The sequence below is a fragment of the Danio rerio genome, chromosome 19 (assembly GCF_052040795.2).
Source record: "Danio rerio strain M-AB ecotype USA chromosome 19, GRCz13ab, whole genome shotgun sequence".
NCBI lineage: Eukaryota > Metazoa > Chordata > Actinopteri > Cypriniformes > Danionidae > Danio > Danio rerio.
Genome location: NC_141039.2, coordinates 25,302,501 through 25,315,000, shown reverse-complemented (window position 1 = coordinate 25,315,000; position 12,500 = coordinate 25,302,501). Strand labels below are relative to the sequence as shown.

The 12,500-nt window shown below is 38.4% G+C and overlaps 1 protein-coding gene across 14 annotated transcripts in view; it reads left to right on the top strand.

The window, feature by feature from the left end:
• The window catches only part of grb10a (growth factor receptor-bound protein 10a), a 117,516-nt gene that overhangs the window by 29,372 nt on the left and 75,644 nt on the right, over positions 1 to 12,500 (top strand). For 13 of the 14 annotated variants that reach the window (XR_015515878.1, XR_015515886.1, XR_015515887.1 and 10 more), the window contains one exon: positions 3,972 to 4,062. Coding sequence is in view for 1 of the 14 variants with exons in the window: in NM_001004287.2 (NP_001004287.1) it covers positions 3,972 to 4,062 (91 nt within the window). In the remaining 13 variants the exon portion in view is untranslated. Of the gene's footprint in view, positions 1 to 3,900; positions 4,063 to 12,500 lie in introns of all 14 variants that reach the window. The other variant, XM_087294359.1, reaches the window with a different exon arrangement.

The window sequence follows — 12,500 nt, the reverse complement described above, 5'->3', positions numbered from 1 at the left end:
GTTCATCTCTTTGTGATTATCAGTCATGACCAAATATAATCAAGAATGAGTTTTACAAGTTTTAACTGTTTTTAAAACGGTGCATGTTTGTAATGAATTACAGTGATTTTACCGTCTTTATGACCTCAGCTGCATGTCAGTACAATTCTAAAAAAGACACTTCAATCCCCGTTTGTGGACATTTAATCGGGTTTATTTTGTAGATTAACCTAACAGATTTCCCTACAGCAGTGCAAAGCTGTGCAAAAGTTAAGTGCGCATCCTGTGTGTGTACGCGAACTTTGTAACAACATTGTGTGTGACTCATCGTGGCAGAAAGGCTTAAATTAACTCCACAACAAATACATTAAATAGTCATTGAGAGTTCGTATTGTAGTATTTCTCACAAACGTTAGATAAGATCTGCTTCCTTCATGTCTGTCACTGTGCTGTTTATCTGACACAGACACACTCTGATAGGCATGTGGGAACTGTGGCCAGAAAGAACTAGCTTTAAAGGCACAGGCAACAAAAACAGCTACATAGTGTTCAGAGCAGACAATTCCATTGTTCTGAAAGGTATAATAAGTAATCTGATGGGTGTTTTGAGCTAAAACTTTACAGACACATTCTGGAGACACAAAACACTTATCTTAAATCTTGAAAAAAGGGTAAAATTGGTACCCTTTAAAAATGGAATTCTATCGGGAGTTTCGTCTAGACTAATCCAGCGTTTAGGAGCCTGAAACAATTGTTTTTCTTTAAACTGAGTCACAGAGTGGTTGAATATTAAAATGCACCCTTGCATTTTTGTGTTTGTAGCCAATCTGTGTATTTTGTGAAGTGATGTTGTCCTCACTCTGTCTCAAACCTTTGTCAGAATCAATAAACAGTAACAACAAACAGACTACATGTGAACAAGGGGTGCTCAGCATCTTGAAAGACACCTCGGTTTTTGAACTGCACCACATGAAGCAAGAATCGAGGAGAAAGTTTCCTGAGGAGTCATGAAGTAGGATTGTTGTAGTAAATGTGATTTATGTTTTAAAAGTTCCTTTGACTTTGCTGTATAACATACTTTTCAGCACAAATAAAAGGCTGTTAATAACTGGGAATGTGGTATGCTGTGAGCTTGAAACTATTACAGTATAAGTACATTGTTTTAATATCTAAGTGTCATGATGTGCAAGCAGGATCAGTGGTGCATTAAACAAGGATGCTTTGAAGTGGAAGGTGGACTATCCTAATGGAATTGAGGATATATAATTTCACTTGATTTAAATCTTCTGTCCCTACACGCTTTCCTTGCGTCCTTCTCTTACATCCCAAGGAGGGGGAGCTAAGACACAAGGATAAGGAAACAAGGATGCATAAATTAGAATTAAGGACCCTAAAGATCTTTGCGCATGCTCCAAGCTGTCGTCTTCATTTTTAGTGCATCTCTGTGAGAAAATTACAGCCCCAGATATTGGTCTAGCGTGCATTCTACAACATTTTGACTCTATTTCTCTTACAAGGTGTGTGTATACAGATATTTTTGAGACAATGGGAAATTTGCAGATTGTTATTGTTATTTATTTTTTGACGAAATAAGAAAAATTAAACAGAGGTTGGAAAATGGAACTGAAACACTGGCCAATTTAGTTCAAAGTTTCATGGCTAAATTTGGCCAGGTCCTTCTTAATTGATTGCACATTCCACCATTAAGAGCAGAGTGTGAAGGTTTAATTAGCTGAGTAATAATTAGCTAGAGCCATGTCACCCTGCAGCCCAAGACTGGTTATTCACGGAAGCTAAGCAGGGCTGAGCCTGGTCGAAACCTGGATGGGAGTCTACATGGGAAAAACTATAGGTTGCTGCTGGAAGTGGTGTTGGTAAGCAATGGGTGCTCAACCTGCAGTCTTTGTGAGTCCTTATGCACCAGTAAAGGGAAGAAGACACCATACTGTCAGTGGGTGCCCTTTAAGGAGAGATGTTAAACTGAGGTTCTGACTCTCCTAAGATGGCCTCCCAATCATACCCGTTCACAAAATTGGCTCTTTCACAGCTCACTGTTGCTATTGTTCTGTGGCTGCTGTTGCATCATTCAAGTGCTTGCTGCTCAGTGCTGGTGGAATGGGGAGACCTCCCCTATATGATTGTAAAGCATGTGTCCATACACGTTAAAAGTGCTGTATAAATACACATTACTTATTAATAGCACAGTTTTACTTAAAATATTGCTATGCACACAACATTATGGGTGACATATCAGAGTTTAAAAGAGGACAGATTTTAGGTGCGTGCCTTGTTGGCGAATCTATAACAAGGCAGCAAATATTTGTGACACATCCAGGGTAATCTTAGCATACCATTAAAAAGGACAAACCACATCTTAGCCATATTTTATCCAAAAAACATAAAACCACAAGTGGCAACCTCACGGCAAAAATAAGTTTGCATCTCAGCTCTGAAGCTGAAGCTCTTCTTGGTCAATATACATGGCTGGGGAGTAGTTGCCAAATGTTGGTTTCAATGGTACCAGGAGAACAAACCATGTGAAACATGTTTTGTTCTCTGATGAGTCCACCTTCACTGACTTTCCCAGATCTGGGAGAATTACAGTGTGGAGAGGGCCCAAAGAAGTGTACCACCCTGATGGTTGCATGCTCAGAGGGGTGGACTAGTGATGGTTTGGGTTGCAATATAATGGCATTCTTTCAGTCCAATGCTTGTGCTAGAGGAGCGTGTCATTGCCAAGGACTACTGAACCATTTTGGAGGGAGGACCATGTGCACCCATTGTTTCAAACGTTTTGTCACTTTGGATTATTTTGGAGGAATGAGTCAGGAAATGTTTTCCTCCACCAGCATCACATAGTGACCTGGCCACTATTCTGCAAGAAGAATGACTCAAAATTCCCCAGATTTATTCGTCATTCTCCAGACAAATTAATACTGTATTGGCAGCAAAAGGAGGCCCTACACCATACTAACGAATTTTTGTGGTCAATAACCAAGTGTTTAAGTTTGTCAAACCCCTGTACCTTGTATAGAATTACCATTGTGTATGAAATTATTATTTTTTTTTATTTTCGGCTTAGTCCTTTTATTTATCAGGGGTCGCCACAGCGGAATCAACTGCCAACTTATGTAGCATATGTTTTACGCTGCTGATGGCCTTCCAGCCACAAGCCAACGCTGGGGAAACACCCATACAGTCTTGCATTCACTCACATAAACTAAGGCCAATTTAGCTTATTAAATTTACCTATAGCGCATGTCTTTGAATTGTGAGTAAAACCAGAGCACCCGGAAACCCACATGATCACGGGGAGAATATGCAAACTTCACACACAAATGCCAACCGATCCAGCCAAGGGTCGAACCAGCGATCTTCTTGCTGTGAGGCGATTGTGCTACCTACTGCGCCACTGTGACGCCTGTGTATGGAATGTGCTATATAAATAAACTTGACTTGCCTCGTTTGAGTAAATGGCAGAGTGAAATAAAATCAGAAGCTCACTCTGCAATTTGCCCTCCATCCCCTGTATCATCCAATCACGCAGAGTTCTGATCTAAACCTCATTGAAAATTTCTGGAAAATATTTGTTGACAAAGTTATGGCTAAGAGTCCACTACAGTCACTGAAATGTGAAATAGACTGGTAGAGGAGTTACTTAAGATTACAGCAGAGCAATGCAAGAGACTAGTGATGTCATGTGGCTGCAGATCTGCTGAAGTCATTTAAATAAAGTGGCTGTAAACTTCCTAATGACTTTGTTGTATCCATCAGAATAAGTAGTAGCAAGTAGCAATCTTTTTTTCTGCTACATATTGGTGAGCAATTCAAAACAGACTTACATTTTCACTATGATTGATTCCTTTAAAAAAATGTCAATTTCTGTGATAAATTTGGAGTATGATGTTCTCATTTCTTGAGGTGTAAAGACTAAATTGGTGATGGAATAAAGACTTTTTGAACTCTCTGACCTTCTCCTTTTTTTCTTTCAGGACAATGTTGACCGCACCTCATCTCACAGACCATCCAATCTCATTGGTTCAAGCTTTCAGTCATCCACTCGGACCTCTCCTAATCACCCAGGTAAGAATGGAAAGTTAATTTGGTACCTGAAAGGTCCCCCTGTTTTATACAATACTTTATATTGAATGGCATCAGTTCATCACATTGCACAGGCAATTTTTGTCCTTAGTGGCATTATGCAGGTCACTGGGTTCTGCTCGGTCAAAGAGGTTACTGGCAAGCTCTTCAAGTAACTGCTCAGTTGTGTGCACTTAGGGTTGCATATCCTCTGAGTTTGCAGGCCAGCGCCTTCTTCGAATCTCAAACTGTTTTATAGTTGTGAGCAAGGCTGTTGGCCGCGGATCATGTTGTATGCACGATTGGGTGTAGACATTGTGTGTCTGTATGTCCTGCTCTGCTCTCCAGATGCTGTCTTGCTTTAATGTTTCTCTACCCTGAAGCATATAGATTTTTCAAAAAGCCACAGCAGAGTTTTGTGTGCAGATGTTATGTATACATCGATCAGGCTTGTAAAAAGTACTGACACTGATACATAAACTGTGCATGTACTTGGCTCTTTAAACAAAGACGTGTTATAAATGTCTATTCCGAAAAGCAAATTGTACTAGAAACCAACCCCACTCCTTAAAGATGTATTTTTTTCAGTCATTGGAATGGTAGTTCCTTCAAAAGTTTTGAGGAGGAAAATAAGTAAAAAAAAATGTAGGGCAATCAAAGTCACTGTGAGGACTTTGTGTGTGTGTATGTCAGGTTTTTGCCTACATAGCATTTCCACAAGGATAGCAAATGAAGTAAAACAAATTCTCTCTAATTCAAGCATATGGAAGGGTTATTTTGTGTCCTACAGGTGGTTTGTCAAGCACACTCAGAATTACACAATGTTTTCCAATAAATATGGGGTGCTAATATAAAGTTGTTTGGTGCATATGGAATAAAAAAGTCTACTACAATAGTGTTGTCGAAAGTATTGAGTTAAAAAAATGTCCATTTCCCACTTAGCAATGTTGAGCATGTTCTTAAAACACAGCTGATTGGCTACTGTATTCACGTGCTCAACAGAACAGATGACTGTGATTGGGTCATGAAGGTCTTCATTTCACCTCTCTTCACCAAGTACAAACGCAGATACAGGGACACTGAAGCATTTTAAATTCATGTTGATCAGCTGCTCTGTCTATGAGCTCACATATGACCAATTCGCTGATAAATAAAAATCAAATAAAAAATAGCGCTTCCTTTGTTTTCATTCTCTTGCTTCTGCGTGTGACATATTGCTGTAACCCAATAGTGTTCATCTGCGCCTCTTGCTCTGCCTTAAGGTACCCTTTGGGCCACCAAAAAGTGGTACAGTACGGTTCGCTTTTAAGTACCCTTTGACAGTGGAAAGGGCCATAAAAATGCACCAAACCATACTGTACCGTATTGTACCACAGTGGAAATGAGCCATAAGAATTTCCTGAAACATGGAGTGTTCATAAAAAAGTGTCTAGTGCATAGGTCTCAAACTCAATTTCTGGAGGGCCACAGCTCTCCACCGTTTCGCTCCAACCCTCATCAAACATCCAATTAATCAAGGTTTTCATGACTACTATGGACTATTCATCAGGTGTGATTTGGAGGGTGTTGGAGTTACTCGCGTAATGTTTTACCATAGTACAGTATTTTGTACTGAAGTATGCAATTTCAGATGCAGCACTAGAGTCTTTGCTAATGAGCTGATGAGTTGAATCCGGTGTGTTTGAATAAGAGGACATGCAAAACATGTAGTGTTTGAAGGGTCTTCAGTAACATACTTGAGAGCCACTGATGTCTAATCAATCTCTAATAAGCTGGTCTTATGACAGAAATTCAGTGCGTTTGGCTTGTTTACGTGGTAGAGAAGTTTTCTGTTGAAGTTCAAAATTAGTGATGCACCTATTATAATTAGCCATGGCCAATTCTTTTTACTAACTAATTTTTTTGGTTTTTTTTGTTTGTTTGTTTTTTTAATTTAGAAAGTATAAAAAAGAGCATGAGCAAAATGTGCATCATAGGCTAAAAATGCAGAGCTTTCAAATTAGATGCAACAACTGCACTTTAGTCATGATCCACAAGAGGACAATACACATTATAATGGGTAGATGACATTATAATAGGTGATTTTAAATTGATTGTATTGTTACAAAATTGGATGTAAAAACATAATCTGAAATTGTGAAACTATGCTACATGATGCATACTGGCACAAAACAAAAAATGGTGGACATGCTGCTTAAAAATGCAATTTCATTGTCCATCTGCAGGGGACGCATGCATAATTGCTGATCTAATATAACCTTGGTTGCTGCTGTAAGACCACTATATATATATATCTTGTAACTTGCATATATATCTTGTGACTGCTACCTCCAGCAGGATGATGTGCCATTTCACAAAACTCATTATCTGAAACTGGTTTCTTGAACATGGCAGTGAGTTCACTAAACTCAAATGACCTCCTCAGTCACCAGTTCTCAATGCAGGAAAGCACTTTTGGGAATTTTGCTGGAATGAGAAATTCGAATCATGGATGTGAAGCTGAGCAAAATCTCAAGACGTATGATTTTAGCACCTTGTTGAATCCATGCCATGGAAATTTAAAGATCCCCTATTATGCATAATAAAAGATTATATTTTGGTCTTGGGGGGTCTCCAGCAACAGGCATGAAAGATCAAAAAACACCTCTTTGTCTTATAATGTGTGCTTCTTTTTATCGAATTATCCCAACGACTACTGTATGATTTGTTCAGCTATTAATTTGTTCCCAAACCCCTCCTTAGCGCAGAGCTGATCGCAAGTTCAGAAACGCAATTAAATCGGTAAAGGAAGAAGGATGCATCACATTTTAAATGTGGTTTTGGACGCAATATGTAAACAGCCCCATACAGATTTAACTTGAGAGATACAGTACAGGCACTAATCTATAAAATATAGGTGATTACAAACCGCCGGATTACAAGTTACAACACATAATTGAATACATATTTTGCAAACTACATAAAACGAAGCAACAATTTTAATTATACTAAATGAATTTTTATTCACTTAGTGCTTTTACTCACTGGATGGAAAGTCATTTTCAAAAACCCATTATAGGGGCTCTTTAAGGCAGTTCTGAATGCAAACAGGGGTCCAAGGTATAACTTAAAAGTGTGTGTGTTTGTGTGCATGCGCGTGTAGATTTCTTTTATAGTTAAAAAAAAAAAAAAAAAATTGTGCCTCAAAGTCATTTGCAAATATTTTTCCAAATCAAATAGTTTCCAATTTGAGATTAAAGAATATTTAACTAACGTCCTGGGACAAATTTGTATGACAAAGTCATTAAACACTTTCATGATGTAGCTTTTCATGATCTTCTACTGTTATATTCTATGATGATGCTGTTTTTCTCCCTCTACTCTAAATACTCCTAAACTTTTTGCATTTTTAGATGTTCAGCAAGACATTATTTAGTCTGTATATCAAGCAGTTTTCCTCTTGTGGGGACCATATAATGCTTCCCACTGGCAAGATATGAGGGTAGTAGTCCTGCATCTCTCTCTCTTACTCTCTCTCTTAAACACACACACACACACACACACATACACACACACTGAAAGCCCATAAATCTTTCTTGTTGTTTTTATTTCTGGTCATCTGTGGCCAGCCTGTGTGTGTGTGTGTGTGTGTGTGTGTGTGTGTGTGTGTGTGTGTGTGTGTGTGTGTGTGTGTGTGTGTGTGTGTGTGTGTGTGTGTGTGTGTGTGTGTGTGTGTGTGTGTGTGTGTGTGTGTGTGTGTGTGTGTGTGTGTGTGTGTGTGTGTGTGTGTGTGTGTGTGTGTGCATTCTTGCAGTTACATGCCTGTTTGCGCTCTATAAGTTGAGACAGGAGTTATATGAGGTGACCTATATTCAGTGCACACTCAAAAAGTGAGAGAGCGCAAGAAGGAAAGCATTGGGCACATGAAGTTGGACTGTCTTCTGACACGCAGTTCCACAGTGAGGAAAGAGAGCTGGAAGCAAAACAACAGGAAAGAGACAGTGTGTCTGTATTAGCCTCTGAAGAGATGTCTGTATCCTCCTTTATAAATCCACAGAGGGAATCTACTTTATACATTGATGATAAATATTGTTCCATTTATTTGAACTACACTGTTGGCTGTTTAACAGGTAACTCAGTTAATATAATTTCATTCATTCATTTTCTTTTCGGCTTAGTCCCTTTATTAATCTGGGGTCACCACAGCGGAAGTAACCGCCAACTTATCCACCACGTTTTACACAGCTGATGCCCCTCCAGCTGAAACTTTAATCACTGGGAAAGATCACACACAAATACTACAGATAGTTTAGCTTACCCAATTCACCTGATGCTGAGTCTCGAACCAGAGACCTTCTTCCTGTGAGGTGATTGTACTACTCAATGCACCACTTTGCTGCCAGTTAATATATGTGAATGATATATTTAAAAGGCGATTACAGTATAAATTACAGCAAATTTAGTAGTTTCGGGATGTTTGTTTCAGTTTTAGGCACTACGTTAGACACCCCCTCACTTCTAAACCTTACACACTATCCAATACTTGCCACAATCTACAAACTAGCCACAAATTAAGTTTGTGTTTTAGACAAAATTCCCTGGCAACATGCATGATTTCACAAATGTACTATCACCATAATCGCATACAAGAATAGTTTATTACTGTACACTGGTACAATGTACAATGGTAATACAGTTTTTAGAATGCAATGATATTACCATGATATTGTCATGGTACTCGAGTTAATATGTCCTCAAAAACCACATTATACTTTTTGTGAATGTAAAAAAATACATCTCATTACCATAATCGCACAAAAAAGTAATATCAGTACACAACAAGTTTTTTTATTTGTAATTTTATTTTGTGTATATATATATATATATATATATATATATATTTTACATTATATGGCGATACACTGTAAATAATGCTTGGTTTCACACAATTGATTTGTTTTGGGACATCCTGAAGCAATTAAGTGATTTAATTATATTTGTACTTAAGGCTGATTTATACTTCTGGGATCGTCTTGACCCACGGCTTATGCCTTGCTCGTAGCAGTGCATTTATACTTCTGCGTGCTGCTTGTGTTGCTCTGCAATAACACTTCCGAAACACTAGCTGGCAGTAGGTTATGTTATGTTCCTCTGTATCGCGTTTCTTCGCAGGTGTTGTTTTTTCATTTTCATTTTCATTCAGCTCATCTAATCAGCCAAGTTGTGTCGAAGTCAAACTAGCTCAACCACAACTTAAGAAATCAGACATTATGTCTGATTTCATAGCAATTATTGGTAAAATCTTAGAAGAGATTGTGCAAGTTATGAAAACATTAACCTGCTGACATGCTCCCCACATCATTCTTTAAAACGGTGTTTACCTGTTTAGAAATGGATCTTCTAAAAGTGGTAAATGCTTCACTTCTCTCAGGGATTTTTCCAAACTCACTTAAAACTGCAGTTGTTAAACCCCTCTTGAAGAAGAGCAACCTGGAAAACACCCTGTTGAGCAATTAAAGGCCAATCTGTCTGGGACGGTCCTCAAATGGTTCAGATCTTACCTTGAAGGAGAGGTTACCATGTCAGTATAGGTAACCATAGGTCAAGGTGGACACCCATGACATGTGGAGTCCCACAAGGCTCGATTCTGGCACCTCTTTGTTCAACTTTACATGCTCCCTCTCATAATGAGAAAGAACCAAATCTCCTACCACAGCTAGGCTGATGACGCTCAGATCTACCTAGCCTTACTGCCTAATGACTACAGCCCCATAGACACCCTCTGCCAATGCATTGATGAAATTAACAGCTGGATGTGTCAAAACTTCCTTCAGTTAAACAATAAGAAAACTGAACTCTTTGCGTTTGGGAACAGAGATGAAGTTCTCAAGGTAAATGTGTACCTTGGCACTAAAGGTCAAACAACAAAAAATAAGGTCAAGAATCTTGGTGTGACTCTGGAGTCAGATCTAAGTTTCAATAGTCATGTCAAAGCAGTTAGTAAATCAGCATACTATCATCTCAGAAACATTGCAAGAATTAGATGCTTTGATTCTAGTGAAGATTTAGAAAAACTTGTTCATGCTTTTATCAGCAGCAGGGTGGGTTACTGTAATGGACTCCTCACTGGTCTTCCTAAAAAGACAGTCAGACAGTTACAGCTCATCTAGAATGCTGCAGCCAGAATTCTGACCAGAACCAGAAAATCAGAGCACATCACACCTGTCCTCAGGTCTCTACACTGGCTGCCAGTTACATTCAGAATAGATTTTAAAGTATTATTACTGGTCTATAAATCACTAAATGGCCTAGGACCTCAATACATTACAGATATGCTCACTGAATACAAACCTAACAGATCACTCAGATCATTAGGATCATATAAACTAGAAATTCCAAGAGTTCAGTCAAAGCAGGGTGAATCAGCTTTCAGCCACTATGCCCCTCGCTGCTGGAATCAGCTTCCAGAAATGATCAGATGTGCTCCAACATTAGGCACATTCAAATCAAGACTTAAAACACATCTGTTTAGCTGTGCCTTTACTGAATGAGCACTGTGCTGCGTCCGACAGATTACACTATTATGTTTTTCTCTTCTTCATTCTTTTATATCACATTTTACCTGTTTTTTTTATCATTTGTTTTTATTTTTATTTTACTTGTTTCTTTTATTCTTGTTTATGTAAAGCACTTTGAATTGCCACTGTGTATGAAATGTGCTATATAAATAAATTTGCCTTGCCTTGCCTTAATGTACAAGTAGCTAAAACTCGCTCATTCAAGTGGGAAACGGTGGACGTACAACAACTTTAATCATAAGTTGAACGTAAAACAAAAGTTTCCATCTGGAGCTCCGTCATGGGACTCAACACTTGTTAACACTAACCCCATCAGGTTCACAGCTCTCAGCACCACCCACACTTGTCACACCTACCAAGCCAACCAATTACAGAGCTTGCCCTATGCATCGTTGTGATGTGTATTTACATTTTTTGAAAGATGCGCATCAATGTCAGCCACAGCGAGTTCATCTTTTGTATGAACTAATTTAAGTGGATTGAACATGAAACAATTATGTTGTCACAAGCTTAAGAATTGTGTCATTTCAAGTAGTATATAAAAACAAACACCAAACGCTTTTATTGAGTGTACTTAAAAAAAAAAAAAAAAATTTACATTTTTTTTTTTTTTAAACACTAAAGTAAATCCAAACCATGTGTTTTCTAAAGTCATGGTATGATCACCGTACTTCAAGGTACGTCAATGATTTGTTTTTGAGTTTAAAAAAATGTGATAGGAAGAGGGAAGGAGAGAAGCAGGGAGGGTTTGGAAAAGCATATCTGGACCACTTAGCTCTGAGAGAAGTAAATGGGAAGATGCTGTTTGACACTCGCTTGTACTCGTTGTACCTCTTGACAAATTGTTCCTCGTTGCTTTGAAAGTTCTGTTCATTAAATGCTTTTCGGTCTGTTTGTGTGCATGTTTGCACTTGAGGAGAGGTCTTTAGCACACAGGACACTTGCCGAGCTCTTTCCTAACAGACAAAAACACTTACACTCGGACACACATGCGGAAGTGTGTGGGCCTGGGATATGTGTGGAATGCACCGGTCGGACGCTGCTGGTATTCCAGAGGAAGTCTAAAGCAGAGCTTTGATTTAGACCAGTTTTTGAAATCTCCCGATTTGATTGGTCACTTTGCAAAAAAACCTAGAAATTAGGTTTTACCTTGTCCATATGGATGATATAGATGTTATTTTAAATGCTTCATCTATTTATATATATATATATATATATATATATATATATATATATATATATATATATACACACACACACACGCACACACACACACACACACACACATGTGTGTGTGTATATATTTGTATGTATGTATATATATATATGTATATATATATATATATATACATATACATACATATATATGTGTGTGTGTGTGTGTGTGTGTGTGTGTGTGTGTGTGTGTGTGTGTGTGTGTGTGTGTGTGTGTGTGTGTGTGTGTCAATATTAAACAGCACCCTTGAAAACAGCACAGTGATTAATGATAATTCAGTTCATCTCATTCACGTCAATCAGAGTGTGCAGGGCCGGTGAGCGCATGCAGAGTTTTGTTTATTTGTTAGTTGTGATTAGAGTGTTAATATATAATAGAATATGTTAATATAAAATGTGTAGTAACTGTGCTCATCATTTTTGGTGAGTGCGACTAAATTTTGACTGGTGCGCCCAGGGCCGGCCCAAGCCTTCAGGGGGCCCTAAGCAGGATTATATTTGAGGCCCCCTTGGTGCAAACAATATGACAAATCATGGTCAATCCTTGATAATTTTGCAAAAAACAGAAATGTGCGCACATCTAGAAAATCTTGAAGGCAGGTGCACGATCGAAAAACAAACATAAGTAGCAAAAGATTCAAAGTAAATCGGCACACTGCCACTTTAGCT